The following is a 16,669-nucleotide window of genomic DNA, read 5'->3' as shown; positions in this document are numbered from 1 at the left end:
TCCTTTCGTGGATTGCAAACTGGCTAAAAGACAGGAAACAGAGAGTAGGATTAAATGGACAATTTTCTCAGTGGAAGGGAGTGGACAGTGGAGTGCCTCAGGGATCTGTATTGGGACCCTTACTTTTCAATATATTTATAAATGAACTGGAAAGAAATACGACGAGTGAGATAATCAAATTTGCAGATGACACAAAATTGTTCAGAGTAGTTAAATCACAAGCAGATTGTGATAAATTGCAGGAAGACCTTGTGAGACTGGAAAATTGGTCATCCAAATGGCAGATGAAATTTAATGTTGATAAGTGCAAGGTGATGCATATAGGGAAAAATAAACCATGCTATAATTAGACAATGTTGGGTTCCATATTAGGTGCTACAACCCAAGAAAGAGATCTAGGTGTCATAGTGGATAACACATTGAAATTGTCGGTTCAGTGTGCTGCGGCAGTCAAAAAAGCAAACAGAATGTTAGGAATTATTAGAAAGGGAATGGTGAATAAAACGGAAAATGTCATAATGCCTCTGTATCGCTCCATGGTGAGACCGCACCTTGAATACTGTGTACAATTCTGGTCGCCACATCTAAAAAAAGATATAATTGCGATGGAGAAGGTACGGAGAAGGGCTACCAAAATGATAAGGGGAATGGAACAGCTCCCCTATGAGGAAAGACTAAAGAGGTTAGGACTTTTCAGCTTGGAGAAGAGACGACTGAGGGGGGATATGATAGAGATGTTTAAAATCATGAGAGGTTTAGAACGGGTAGATGTGAATCGGTTATTTACTCTTTTGGATAGTAGAAAGATTAGGGGGCACTCCATGAAGTTAGCATGGGGAACATTTAGAACTAATCGGAGAAAGTTCTTTTTTACTCAACGCACAATTAAACTCTGGAATTTGTTACCAGAGGATGTGGTTAGTGCAGTTAGTATAGCTGTGTTTAAAAAAGGATTGGATAAGTTCTTGGAGGAGAAGTCCATTACCTGCTATTAAGTTCACTTAGAGAATAGCCACTGCCATTAGCAATGGTAACATGGAATAGACTTAGTTTTTGGGTACTTGCCAGGATCTTATGGCCTGGATTGGCCACTGTTGGAAACAGGATGCTGGGCTTGATGGATCCTTGGTCTGACCCAGTATGGCATTTTCTTAAGTTTTTATGTTCTTACATAGTCTGGGTAAACAAATAAGAATGGGTGTAGCTTGCTTATTGCGGCGGTTACTACCCCTAACTAATTAAGCTAGATATTTCACTTAGATGCAGTTCCAATACTGCTCTCTACATTAATGGTGTGGGTGGAAGGGAAATAGACCCAAAAGGTTAGTAAGAGCCAAGAGAAACAGATAAGTATGAGAAGAAAAAAAAGTGTGAAGCTTGCTGGGCAGACTGGATGGGCCATTTGGTCTTCTGCCATCATTTCTATGTTTCTATGTTAATAAGCTGTACCAGCACACATTAAGATTTGATGGCATTAGTAGTTTGGCTACCAGAGGTTTTGTATGCCATAAGTCTTTCATAAACTTTGACCTAAAGGATGAGTTGATATCTACTTGATATGGCAGGCCACTATAGCAATGAGATTCATCTTAACTAAAGAGGTACTGAGACCTGAGGAGGAAAGAGAAAATAAGTACTGAAGTAGTTCCCATGGTTTGCAAGTGTACGGATCCAGGGAGCTCTGTTGACACCAAAATGAAAACCATGCCCATTTAAAATTGTAAGCTCTTCTGGCTGAGGTTTTCCTTCAATGATACACAAACCTTATTAAGTAAATAATTAAATACTAAGACATCTTCAACTTTCTTAGAAAAGGATATGGAAGTGATCAGTGAGTGCTCAACATCCATTTGGTCAATTTGAGAGAGAGAGAGAGGTTTGAATGATACAGATTTGAGTCAATAAGGTTGGATCAGCCCTTAGAGGGATCAAAGGGACTGACAGATAACTGGACAAGATACAAGAACCACATTTGTCTGGGCATACTGGTGCATTAAGTATCAAGTAAGCCCGAGATCTGCATTCCAACAGTAGAAAAGCATCTAGAGTAGACCTAAGTTTACTTGGAAGAATGGAGAAAAATCTTTCCATCTTATGTGAATAGGTTAATCAATGGATGTCCCCAAAGATAAAATAGCCTGTTTTCTACTGACTTATATAGGGACAACGTTGAGTATGAAACATCCTGCTAAGATGATTTACCAACATGTTGGAAGTCTTCAGGTACAATGGATGATTTTAATGATAGGTTACAAATTTTAGCTAATAGATCAGAAATTTCATTTTTGAGTTCCTGGACCGGATGCATACCATCCGGTCCAGGTGATTTGCTACTCTTTAGTTTGTCAATCTGGCCTACTACATCTTCCAGATTCACAGTGATTTCGTTCAGTTCGTCTTTCTCATCACCCCTGAAAACCATCTCCGGAACTGGTATCTCCCCAACATCCTCATTAGTAAACACGGAAGCAAATAATTCATTTAGTCTTTCTGCAATGGCCTTATCTTCCCTAAGAGCCCCTTTAACTCCTTGGTTATCTAATGGTCCAACCAACTCCCTCACAGTTTTCTTGCTTCAGATATATTAACAGGGTTGCATGCCTTCTCACAAATTCTTTTGTTCTCCTGACAGAGGTTCCTTGATTCTATCTCCATGTTTGTTAACATAAAATATGGCTATTTGGTTGTCGGTTGTGGATGAGAATTCTCATTTCCCAGAGGAGATACGAGAAAGCTTTCAAAGTGTGACTAACTGCTTGAAGATCTCATAGATTAACTTGAAACAATTTTTCTTCTGAGGACCAGGTTTCTGGGGTACAGAAAGGACCAGTGTGTGTGTGTTCCACATTCCCTGGGGATGCATCTGTTGCTGTGACTTGAAGAAGCAAACGGGGACTCCTCTAAAATATTTGGGTGCAGCCACCAGTAAGTTTCTCTCTATTTCCTGCTAGACATTCACCAGGGTCAACAAAGACTGAGTTAACTAGTCCCATTTGGTCAGAGACCCCTTGCAGGATGCATATTTGGAGGAGGGTTAGAGAAACTACATATAGTTCAGGACAACAAACCTCCCTGGCTGTTCTCAGATTCATCTGCATACATTGATGGGCCAAGGAACTGAGGCAGCATGCTTGATCTGTCAGGAAAAATAGTATCTCGTCTAGAGGGTCTAGCCATGATGCAATGAACTTGATTTTCTGGGATGGAACCAGATTTGATTTCTTGAAATTTATGATGAAGCCCAGTGACAGAAATAGTAGGATTGTCTTCTGCAGGGAGTTTATGATCCTCTCCTGGAAAGCTCCTGTTACTAGCCAGTCATCCAGGTAAGGGAACACACAGATGTCCCAAAGGTAGAGTTGTGCTGCAACTACTAGTAGACATTTGGTGAAGATGCTCTGTGCTGCTGAGAGCTCACAGGGGAGTATACCTTGTACTGACAGCAAATGATTCCACCATAAACCACTGCCAACGGAAGGAATGGATGAGTATGTGAGCATACGAGTTCTTCAGATCCAGGGCACAGGATGGTGTGGAGGAAATTAATTTTTAATTTCTCCCTTAACAGGCTCTTGTTCAGACTTTGCAAATTCAGGATGTTTCTCACCCTACTAGATTTCTTTGTACTGAGGAAATAGCGAGAGTAGAACCCCTGGCCATGTTGGTCAGGAGGGAAAGGAGGGAAAGGTTCTATTGCCTGCTGTTTGAGAAATGACATTATCTCTAGGCTGAGCTGAGAGAAGTGAGATGGATTCAGAATGAAGGATGAACAATGGGGAAGTTTAGGAAGCCAGTAAAATCACACACAACAACCAGATTTAACAATCTTGAGTACCCAACAGTCTTTGCTGATTTTGTGCCACTTCTCCAGGCAGAGATGAATTCTTGCTACTGGATGGGCTGAGCTCTGGACTTGGAGACTGTTTAAAACTAGGCCCTGGTTTGGTTTTGGTCTCATCCCAAAGCTGGAAATTGCTGCCATGGCAACTCAGGTGGGGCACAATACTGCTAAATTTGTCAGACAGGGCCTCTCTAGAAAAAGGATTGCTTAAAAGTCCAGTAGGTGTGTCTCGATGATGAATATTGCTTAAAGCCCATCAAGAAAGACTGGAACGCCATGTGCTGCTCCTTGATTTGGATGACTGTTTCCCTGCATTTGTCTCTGAAGAACAAGGAACATCCACCAACGTGTTGTGGAGATCGACACTTCAGCCATTGGAATGACAAACGACTGACCAAATGAAGTAGTATATTCATTCTTCTGCATCAAAAAGAACTTGTACCTAGCAGCAGTTCCAACTTCTGAATGCAATCTTGTAATTAGTGCACCATATAGAACTCATAGATGGCAATGTGGCAATGTGGACACTAAGAATTGAGCTCTGGAAAACCTTTATCCCAAAGTTGTCTAGCAGCTAGGATTCTTACTTAGCGGAGTATTGGAGAATATCCTCATTTTCTTTGCCCATTTAATGCTGACTCTACAACAACCAATTAATGTGGCAGCTGGATCTTCCCAAACTCCAGGGTCTTTAGGACTATTTTGGGTCTAGTTTCCTGGGTACTGAAACATAGGAGATTGGACTTTCCTCACAATCGTGTTTCAAATTCCTGCAAGATCAAGTGTATTGGCATTGCTGCAGGTTCCACCATTGTGGAAGAAGAATCTAAAGAAAGCCAAAGACCTCTGTGAGGATGACATTGTCTTTACAAATGCTGACTCCCAAGTTATCCAAAATTCTGGAATAGGAGAGGTTCTCAAACTTGAAGTTAATAAAAAAAATGGTTTTCATTTCATTCATTTGTTCTCAACATATTCTGAAAAACCAGAGAAATTCATTCATTTTGTTTAAAACTCAAACCATTTGCTATTGCACAAATCAGATCCAAATACAACCAATTAGTCAAAGTTCTACTACAATACCAACATCGATGCTAACATTTTGAAGTTGTTTGCTAAATCATATTGAATCTCTTCAAAAAGTACACATGAAAGCCATTTCAAGATTTTCTAACTGCTCTGGCAAATCTGAAGCTTCACAGTGTGTACTAGCTTTTCTGATTAATCATTCTCAATTGTTTCTAAAACATTTCTTTCCAGAAAATTACCTAAACTTTTGCAATCCTCTTCATGGGTTGACCATCATATTATAGACAAGCTCTTTATAACTTTCTTAGGCTTGATATGAAAAGAAGAATTTCCCATTGATGTGTTGAAAATTTAAAGGAGGTATAAATCTGTTGCAAAATATTAAAGATGCAGCAGCATTTTGGCAGCTCATGATGACAAGTTTCTATAAGATTCAGAGAATGAGCTGAACATGGAACAAATACAGCAAGCTCATTAAGTTTATTTTGTTTGATTTTAATATTCACTTTTCAGCACTTCAAAGCAGATTCCATTCAAGTACTGTATTTTATCCTAGCTTGAAGGCCTCCTGCCTAAATTGCTCTGTCCTGTCCCTAGCCTTGTTCATCACCTCATTGTTCCAGTCTAGTCATCTGTCCATCTGTTCCAGTCTCTCTCTCTCTCTCTCATTTTCTGGTCCTTATCTCTTCTGTCCTTTCCTGTCGGTTGGATTTTTGGTTTGGACCCTTGTTTGGATTTGACTTTGCTTGATCTCTGACCGCCTTGACCTCTGCCTGATATAACCTGGACCAGACTTCTGCCTGTATTCCAACTCAACTCAACTGCTGTCTACCCTGACCCCTGGTTTGCTTCTGGATTACACCTATCTGCTCACTGGGAATTCTCCCAATTCCTGCTGGCCCCACCTTTAGGGAAAGGGGTTGGTATAGATGAAGCTGACCTAGTCCCCAAGCGTGTTCATGTACTGTCAGCACTGGCCTAGTAGGTTCATCTGCTAGGCTGCGTCAATCACATCACAGTCCAAGGGCTCCCTTCCCCGTTACATTTTGTTTTGCAATAAAGTCTCTAGTAACATAGAATACAGGATCACTGTTTACAATTACAATAGTAACTGCAACTGTGACAGTAATTTATTTTGATCATCTTCTCTGGTGTGCTTCTCAAGTTTGAATAGATCATCACATCTGTCCTTGTGGTTTTCTTTGGACTCATATGACATTTCATCCAAGAATACCACTTTTGTGAATGTTAAAATTGAAGTTAATGTCTTTTAAGACAGTGCAGGCTTATGAAAAGAGAAAAGTTTACCACCAGAAACAGTGGTTATCTGAAGGACTGCAGGATGTCAGTCCTCTCATATGGGTTACATCACCTGATGGAGCCCAGAACACAACTCTGATCTCAAAGATTTATTTATTTTATTTATTTAAAAACTTTTCTATACCGTCGCTAAGTTATATACCATCGCAACGGTTTACAAATAGGCACATAGACTAAGGTAAGTAAATGTAGGATATCGTACATTCTAACAGGTGCCAATAAAGTTCGGTTACAATTTCATAAATAAAATCATTATTTGAGTAATGTTGGTCAAGTCCAGGTATACTAGAAGTTTTGAGCATGCTCAATTGAATATGTGTAGTCATAGCCACCTCTCTGTCTCACAGACAGGGCTCGTCAGTTCATGATAAAGCTAGGATTTCTAGAAACCAACTCTAAAGAGAGGCAGGAAAGTGTTGAAAGGATTGTCATCCTGCTATCAGATAATCATTATTACAGGTAAGGAACTTCTGTTCTTGAGGACAAGCAGGATGGCAGTCCTTGCATAAAGGGACTCCCAAGCTACATGTTGCCTTAATCAAGAGGAAAAACTAAACAGTTTCAAAGGGTGTCTTGGGTGGTGACAGTGTAGGGCAATATCTCCTGCTTAATAATGATGCACCAGTTATGAATTATAATAGCCATGCACAGGATAAAATCTGACAGGCCCAGATTCTGCTATAACAGAAGGACCTTTGCCCAGGTGAACTTTAAACTACCTTGCATCAGTGGAAACTAGAGGCCTTGTTCCAAGCAGTATTGTAGGTCTTATCAGATGTGCCTGTTTGTAGTTACTGTGCAAATAAAGAAACCATACAGAAGAGACAATAAGATCCCAAGCAAGTGTCAGGGACATTAAAAAAAAAAAAAGGGAGCAGCCTGGGGCAGTGCTGACACTCTGACATGTAGCTTGGCCTGCCAATGTGGCAGGATCCCTCCCAAAGAAATGGGGGGGGGGGGGGGAAGAGAAAAAGACCTGCAATGTGGCAAAAGACCCTCCACGAGGGTATGCATGAGCTTATGCATATTTATCAGCGGAGAAGTATAAGGCAGGGGGCCAGGAGGCTGAGGAGGTTTGGTTCCAGAAAACAAAATAAAGGAAGCTGGGAAAGAAGTCGGAAAGAACAAAAACCTCCAGCAGAGCGATCCAGAAGTGAAAAAGGGAGCAGGTATGGAGGAAGAGGGGAACCAAATCCTGAACGCAAACCTGGGGGAAAAACCCTGAGAGCGTGAACCTGTGCTGAGGTGTCCCAGGAAGGAAAAAGAGGGTCTGAAATAGACTAGATCTCCCTGCTATTCCAAAGAGTGAGAACCAGCCCTGCCTGCACTGCCAGCCAAGCCAGGAAGAAGGCCTCTCCCCTGCCCACGCTCTCCAGCACTCCAGCTGGAACCTGCATCAGAGGTGAACAGAGGAATCGCCTGAACGTTGGAAATAGGGATAAGTAAGTTAGCCACAAGTATTTGTATCATAAGCAGGATAAGATTTATGGCATGTTTTGTTACCACCCCTGATACGGTATGCTATCATATCACAAATAGGATACGGAGAAGAAGCCCAAAGACCCGAGTTTTGCAGTTCAAAAACACGGCTTTGATGAAATGGAGAAGTACCTGGAGGAAGAACTAGAAGGCAGGGAGAACAAGAGAGATATGGATCAACAGTGGACCAAACTAAAAGGAGCAATTACCAAGGCAACTAATCTGTATGTTAGAAAAGTAAAGAAAAGCAAAAGAAAACTGAAACCTATCTGGTTCTTGAAGGAGGTGGCTGACAAAATAAAAGCTAAAAGAAAATCATTCAGGAAATATAAAGGATCCCAAAGGGAGGAGCACAAGGAAGAATATCTGATGGAACTGAGGGAGACAAAGAAAGTAATTAAGATGGTAAAAAGTCAAACAGAAGAAAGGATTGCCAAAGAGGAAAAGCGAGGTGACAAAACATTTTTCAGATACATCAGAGAAAGGAGAAAAGTCCAAAGTGGTATAGTGAAATTGAAAGGTGAAAAGGATCAATGTGTGGACAGAGATGAAGAAATGGCAGAAATATTAAACGAATACTTCAGTTCAGTGATCACCAAAGAGGACCCTGGAGAAGGACCATCACTAGTTAACAAGAAACTGGAGGGGAGTGGAGTAGATGTAACTCTGTTTACAGAAGAGAAGGTTTGGGAACTGCTTGGAAAACTAAAAATTGACAAAGCCATGGGGCCTGATGAGGTTCATTCCAAGATACTGAGGGAGCTCAGAGATGTGCTGGCGGGTCCACTGCGTGACCTGTTCAATAGATCCCTAGAAACGAGAGTGGTGCCGAGTGGTTGGAGAAAAGCGGTGGTGGTCCCGCTTCACAAGAGTGGGAGCAGAGAGGAGACTGGAAACTACAGGCCAGTTAGCCTCACCTCGGTGGTAGGAAAAGTAATGGAGTTGCTGCTGAAAGAAAAAATAGTGAACCATCTACAGTCGGAAGGATTGCTGGACCAGAGACAGCATGGATTCACCAAGGGAAGGTCCTGTCAGACAAATCTGATTGACTTTTTTGATTGGGTGACTAGGAAATTAGATCGAGGAAGAACACTCTATGTCATCTACTTGGATTTCAGCAAAGCTTTTGATACGGTCCCGCACAGGAGGCTTGTGAATAAAATGAGAAGCTTAGGAGTGAGTGCCGAGGTAGTGACCTGGATTGCAAACTGGTTGACGGACAGAAGACAATGTGTGATGGTAAATGTAACTTACTCTGAAGAGAGCAGTGTTAAGCGGAGTGCTGCAAGGATCGGTGTTTGGACTGGTCCTGTTCAATATCCTTGTGAGCGACACCAGCAAATTACCCCCATGTGCTCTTTTCTTCATTCCCATCCTCTAGCATTAAGGAATTCCCAGTGTTTATCTCATGTCACTTTGAAATCTTTTACTGTTTTTGTCTTCACCACCTCCTCTGGCAGGGCCTTCTAGGCATCCACCACCCTTTCTGTGAAGAAATATTTCCTGACATTGGTTCTGAGGCATCCTCCCTGTAGCTTTATTTTGCGACCCCTAGTTCTACTGTATTCTTTCCAATGGAAAAGGTTTGTCGATGATTGTGCATCATTCAAACCTTTCAGGTATCCTAAGGTTTGTATCATATCTCCCCTGTACCTCCTCTCCTCCAGGATATACATATTTAGGACCTTCAACCTCTCCTCATTAGTCATTGGATGGAGACCCACCACCATTTTAGTCACCCTTATCTGGACCACCTCCCATCTTGTCTCTGTCCCCTTTTGAGATATGGTCTCCAGAACTGAACAAAATAGTCTAGGTGAAACCTTACCAAGGACCTGCACAAGAGGATTATCACCTCCTTTTTCTTCCTGGTTATTCATCTCTCAGTGCAGCCCAGCATTCTTCTGCCTTTTGTTATCACCATATCACATTGCTAGACACTATCACCCCTCTCTTGTTCCATGCACAGCAGCCCTTCACCCCCATCACATACAGCTCTTTTGGATTATCACACCCTAGATGCATGACTCTGCCTATCTTGGCATTGAATCCCAGCTGCCATATCTTCGCCCACCATTCAAGCTTCCTTAAATCAAGTCTCATTCTTCTCTACTCCTTCTGGCAAGTCCACTCTGTTGCAGATCTTAGTATCATCTGCAAATAGACAAACTTTACCTTCTATCCCTTCCACAATGTTGCTCACAAAGATATTGAACAGAACCTGTCCCAACACCGACCCCTGTGGCACTCCACACCATTTTCTTTTCAGAGCAGGTTCCATTTACCATCACATGCTATCTTCTATCAGTCAACCAGATTTGTAACCCACGCCACCACCTTGGTGCTCACTCCCAAGCTTCTCATTTTATTCATGAATCTTCTATGTGAGACCATATCAAAAGCTTTATTATATATAGAGATGACCTTGGAATCTCCACTAGATGGCTTTAGATATACAACTAAGTCAAAGTGTAGGAGTGGAACATACCCTTTGCTACAGCACCCCTGTGTGGTGGCTGTAGTGGTAACCTCCTATTTGCTAAATGCAGCCAAGATGATAGACTGGTATGGCATTTTGAGTTAGCAGTATAGGGATAAGAAACTTTCTTTTTTTAGTTTGCCCTGCAAAAAACGAAGCAGGCTAGGTACCTATATAGCTGGGATTTATTGCTTAGTTCCCCAAACCTAGCAAAGTATTTGTGGATTTATCAGGACAGTGTTTGCCTCCAAAGTTTGGTCAGTGTCACTCTAGCCAACGACAGACCCACTGTTTGAAAAAAAAATACTGATAGTGTTGAACTAATAGGATTGTCCATCTGGAAGCTAATTACTCTGCAATAATGAACTAAGAAATGCAGATGAATCCCTATATAAAGAGGAGAGACAAAGGCCTAGTTTTGCTTGCAGCCACATATAACATCTTCAAGGACCCTTAGGTCTCCTCTACACTCCTAGCCTCTAGTGGGGAATAACAATGCCAACCCTTCAAAGAGAGCTTCAGTCACATCCCTAAGAGCTAGGCTGACACTGAATGCAGAGCCTGCTAACCCAGCTACACAACGATCAAGATGGAATATGGCAGGCAGAGCTTCCTCCGCAGCTGGGAAGAGCCAAACAGACTTCATTTTAAGGTGGGTAATTAAGTTAATATGGGTTTGGTCAGAACAACATTGGTAACCTATAAGTGCAAGTTCCAGTTGATTTGATATGCTAGTACGTCTCAGATTTTACAACAAAATATTTTCTGTTTGTAATACTTTCTGAAATCGTGTTCTAACATCTAACAAGTAAAATGATTATAGCAGTAAGTTCATTGTGTTAGCCCTCAGAAATCCTTAATAAAATATGCATTATCTAAAACAAACAGTATCGTATTATTTCCTCATAAGATCGATCAGTGGTAAAGGTACCATTTATTTATGCATCTGCCTTACCCCCTGCCATAGTCTTGGAGCTTTCCCCTGAAAGATCAATTTTGACCAACTAGAAAGGAGAACTACTAGTAAGAGATTATTTTTTCCCACCTGGAAAGCCCTGGAGGAACAGAAAAATATTGGGAGAATTGGAGAATCTGAAGAACATCTGAACCTCAGATATATTTTGGGAAGGGTATTTCTAGTATATCTAGACGTCCTCTGCCCACTGGGGATGCTTACTGTTCCATGCCCTAGAGGGTGAAAATTTCAGCACACTAATATTGAGGGACATTTAAAGAGAAATCTGGAGAACAATTTGAGACATGGTTGTAACCAGAATGAAATATGTATGCAACAAATAATTACTCTTGAAGATCTGTTACACATTGTCAGGAATTACCTCCAAAATTGAGTAGAACCCCTTTCTTCTCAGGAAAGTCTAGCACAGGGACTCTATATTGTGGGAAATTATTTTAAGGAGTTATTTAGTTTATGTGGAGAACTTTATACCACGATGCAAATTAGTGGAGCAGAAAATCACTAATGTTACTATTATAATTGTTTGATATAAGGCCTAGACATCCTAGAATAAATATGCCATTTTTCTTAGCCTGCTTGCAACAAGAAACAAGTCATGAGATAAGATATATTAAAGAACAGTTACTCAGGAGGCTAACAGTGCAGATGTCAGAGAAAACAAGACAGTAGCCCCTTGGCCACACCTGTTTGCTGATGTGATAATGACAGACAATTGGGGCCTCAAGAACACATGGGAGTAGCCCAGAGAAGAAACTAAAGCAAAGGTCAGAAGAATTAATTTTAAAAAGCAACATGAGACAAACTGTTTGAAATCAGAGAAATAAGAGAACAGAGGAAAACTTGTTGGAAATTACAGTTGTTAATGAAGAGCCTGATGAATTGCTCTTGGTTTTTCAGTGCTATGTTTCCATCTTTCCAAAGATATATCAGACTCACATTGGAAACTGTGAGGGGAAGTACTTTTGTGTATATTATTTAATGCAAAACTCTAACCTTGTATGCTTTTATTGCTTATTCTCAGACTTATAAGTAAACTTCTATACTTGTAAATAAATGTTTTGTGTATTCTGTGACACATAACCTACCAGTCAGCCACCTTTTACACATATTCAACTGTAAACTTGAAAAATAATTTCATAAGTGGTTTTTTTGTAACTTTTGGCGGTGCCCATTCTCCTTTTCCTTCAGTGACCCAAGGAGGGGATTCCTGACTTAGAGGTAGCGTAGCTGCGTGTAACTTGTAAATTCTGGGGTCGGCGCGCGCAAAGGGGTGCACATTTGTGCAACTTGTGCGCGCTGAGCCCTGCGCACGCTGCCCGTTCCCTCCGAGGCCGCTCGGAAATCGGAGCGGCCTCGGAGGGAACTTTCCTTCCACCCCCCCGCACCTTCCCCTCCCTTCCCCTACCTAACCCACCCTCCCAGCCCTATCTAACCCCCCCCCCCCCCACCTTTATTCCAAAAGTTACTACTGCCTCCGGGCAGTGTGGCGGCCCCCAGGCCGCCACACGCCCCCCGAACCAACGCCACACCCCCTAGCCATGCCCCCGACCGCCCCTTTTTGCAAGCCCCGGGACTTACGCGTGTCCCGGGGCTTAGGCTCGGCACGCGCAGGGGGGTTTTAAAAGGGTTACACGCGTACCTTATGCGCGTAACCCTTTTAAAATCCAGCCCTTAGTGCTCATTCTCTCTCTGCTTCTATGTCCCGGAAAAGCAATCTTCCAGTTTTGCACATATGGTCTCTCTCCTCCCGCAGTCTTACATCCCTGATCCTATGCTTGCTTTCTTCTACTTGTGAGGATTAGAACCTATGGCACCATGCTTACTCTTTCTCTCTCTCTGCTCCTAGGGCTCAAGGAGGAGTCCCCAACCCTATGCTCACTGTATTTCCTCTTTTGAGACCTGGAGAAGGGAACCTCAACCTTTCATTCCAGGAATTGGGGAGCAGATCCTTGGTAGCATGCAGATCACATGACAAGAATCTGTATAAACTGTGTGTCAGTCACTTTTACAATGGTTAGTGAATCAATCATCATACAGACGTTTTAACATTTTTATCACATGCAACCTTATTTCTTAACTGTATATTTTGCAAAATTATGCTTCTTTCTTTTTCCAAAGGCACCTTAATCATGTGAGAAGAGCAACGGGTGGGTGGGGGGGTGGTACACTTTAATTGAGTTTTCTATTAATATGTATATTATATCAACATGAAAATGCCGCACATTCAATAAGAATAGTTTAAGAAAGAAAAGATGTATATTTCTTTAGAAGAAACAAATATGCTCATGTTTGTTACATAAATGTCAAATCTCAATAGGTAAATAAATTGAAGGCTTCTGAAAAGTGTATGAAATATGCATTGTAGTGACTGCTATATGCACTCACATACAAACCAAAATTCCAAATGCAATCTGATTGATGGCTTGTATTCCTCATAAAATATTACATTATAGATTATATACCTACTTTATAGCTTCACACATGTCCAGTCCCATTTTCACACAATTTTTTGCATGATTTGGAAGTGAAATTGGGAGCCCAGACACACAATAGTAGCAGTCTCCTAAGATTTTGATTCTCATGCATTCATTTTCCTGAAAGAAGAAGAAAAGTTAATCAAAAGCTATTCACACATCTAAATTACGTATCATAAAAAGAACCTGACTGGTGCTGTAGCAAACCACTGCAAGGTTCTTGTAATACTCTCTCATTCAGTACCTGCACTGTTTCTATCCATACTGTGTAATAAGAAGCACAATTTTATCAGCATTGAACAGGCACAGAAAAACAACAACTAAAGACTGATGAAAATGGGATTGTTTGAATAAAATTTACTTTCTATGACTACTGTAAACAGGTTTTTCAGTGACTAGGTAGGAAGTTTAGGATAAAATCTAAGATGTAACAGGACATGCAACCTTCCTACAAAATTATTACGCAAAAGACTGGAAAACTATATATTTAGTCTGAATAAAACTAGGACAGGTACCTTATTCCAAAATCCTAACTAAAATGTTCTTCTTTTCTATGAAGCTTTCTTACGTTAGACCACAGTAAGCATGCCAACATTTCTTTCTATGCCATTAACAAGAGTTGAAATTATTCTAGATGAAATTATCAGATTAAGATATATTATACAAATTCCTTTAAGCACATATACATAAAATAAAATGCTGTATTTAGTAACTCAACCCTGAGTAAGAAACTTGCATAATTATAGTATTATTTTATTTTATTTTTGAATTTCCAAAATAAATTAAATTTTTTTTTTGTTTTTTTTTTTTTAAATAAAATGGACGAAGTTCAGGAAGAGGGCGGGGGAGGGTATCTGGAATAGAGTGCTGGTCAGCATTCTAACAGTTTCCTGTAGAAAATATTTGGGATGTTCTTTGGAGGCTCAGTTCTCGGAAAATACTGACCTAGTATTTCTGATTTTCAAATTCATCTTTAACATTCACATTTTTTTTTCTGCATGCCGAATGTGGTGAATTTTTTGTTCCTTTTTTTGGAAAGTTTTGTATCTGCAGACAGATGGACACCGAACCCTTTTATATAATTCTATTGTGTCAAAGTTATGTGAAACTTTTTAAAACAGGTAGAAAAAAGAAAATAAGTCTGCAGTTTTGACAAGTTTAGTAAATATAGCTACTTAAATGCTTTAAAAATTATAGTAAATTAACATTTTATAAACCAGTAAACAGTTCTTAAAGGTATAAATGGACCTGCTAAAAAAACCTCCATAAACCAGGAATCCTGATGGCTCTTCTGGCGTTTACTGATGAGGTTGATAGAAAGGTTTGTCAAGCAACATTAAAATGTGAACAGATAAATAAATAAATGAGATAAAACATGTTTCATAGTTAAAAGCAGGTCAAACTATTGAGGGTTGTCACCCTTCTTCTGGAAAGGACAAAGTTGAAGTTTAAGTGAATATAATGTTCATTGGCAGTAATAGAAAAGGGACTGTGCCAAATTAGATGTCTAAAAAGGAATAATGATTTTCATGCATATTATAATGAAGCAGAACATGTAATTTTGCACCATGGAAATGGAACTACCTAAAATACCTCATCATATGCACATTTATTTTTTATTCCTATAAGTACAACTAGAATTGTGTGACCCTTTATTTTTTTTTTATACTTGGGAGCACAAAGTGCTGGACACAGGATAAAGTCCCATTTTCTGAAAGTGTTTAATTATAGCCGTAGGATGAGATGAACGCTTTGGAAAACAGAGCCTGGAGGTTTTGTTTAAAAATATATATCCAGCAAAGTATCAAAGCCAGCAATTTCCTTAATGAAAGATAGATAGTAAACTCTGCATTGTAAGACTGGGACAAGAGCTCCATTCATTTTACTGACCTTATAAGCAAAGAAACCCTAAAAGCTAGAAGGCTAATATTTTGTCTGTAAGTATCTGGAAGTATCTTTTAAATCACATTAGTTACATTTGTTAAAATCCAGTTTAAGAAGCATTTTTGTCTTTTGAAGATTTTGACAAATGTATTTTGTTATAAATAATTTATGGTATCACACTGTCAGATCACATCAGAGAAAGTTTTGCTTTCTGCTGAAGGCTACAGGAAAAATAATAGGAATTTGAAATGCATGGCTGCCCTTGATTTTCTATATATTTTTTGAGCTTTACCTTTATTATTTTATTTTTCTATTTTATTTTTGCCTGAATTGACAAGTACATATTTATTAAACAAAATTTAAGCTAAATGACCATTTTATAGCCATTTGTAAGGAAAGAATTTCAGAAGGAATAAGATACAGATATTGCTTCATGTAAACATTTATGGGAATCACACAGTAACACAGTACATTACTTAAGATAAGGACCAATTGTCCTATCCAGTCTGCTTAGTTATAGTCTTTTCTGATGCTTCACTGCTCTGAATAGATGAGCATATAAATTTCCATATTTAAATACCTGTTCCCATCATGTCTTTCATACGTTTTACCTCTTTCCTACTGCTGTCCTCTATACATATCTAAAGCATTTCATTTTATTTATTTATAATTTATGTACTGCCTAACCAGGCATGAGCCTACCTAGGGTGATGCACAACAAAATATACAGCACCAAATTATATATAAATCATAAAAACAATTAAATCAATTACATTAATTTAAAACAATCCAACCCCAGAAGCCAGTCTCCACTCTGCCCATTACCCATCCACAGTAGACAAATGCATCCATAATCTCCTGCCAGACTCCAAACCCTGATCAGCTATACTTCATGATAAATTATCCACCCTGAAACAGCCATGTTTTTTTATTTTAACCTAACAATTCGGAAGGGCCTACTTCCATAACTCTGGCCCAGGTACAGAATATGCTGTCTTCAGCACTCCACATCTCCAGCCTTAAAGCGATCTGAAACTAGGCTCTGTGCGATGACTGAAGAATATGACAAGGAGACTACCAATTCATCCGTTTTCACAAAAAACTGGGCCCATCCTTTTTAATTATATCGATCATCAATGTCATGATCTTAAATTTCGCTCACACCAGCAGCAGAAGCCTGTAATGTC

The 16,669-nt window shown here is 39.9% G+C and overlaps 1 protein-coding gene across 1 annotated transcript in view; it reads right to left on the bottom strand.

Annotated features, from left to right (window-relative positions):
- The window catches only part of ADCY2 (adenylate cyclase 2), a 1,371,519-nt gene that overhangs the window by 486,301 nt on the left and 868,549 nt on the right, over positions 1-16,669 (bottom strand). Inside the window, exon 7 of the mRNA XM_029590013.1 lies at positions 13,591-13,718. Within this exon, the coding sequence (XP_029445873.1) occupies positions 13,591-13,718 (128 nt within the window). The remainder of the gene's footprint in view (positions 1-13,590; positions 13,719-16,669) is intronic.

This window comes from Rhinatrema bivittatum, chromosome 2, assembly GCF_901001135.1.
Source record: "Rhinatrema bivittatum chromosome 2, aRhiBiv1.1, whole genome shotgun sequence".
Lineage (NCBI taxonomy): Eukaryota > Metazoa > Chordata > Amphibia > Gymnophiona > Rhinatrematidae > Rhinatrema > Rhinatrema bivittatum.
The sequence above is the reverse complement of the archived record's forward strand: the minus strand, read 5'-3'. Positions and strand labels throughout refer to the sequence as shown.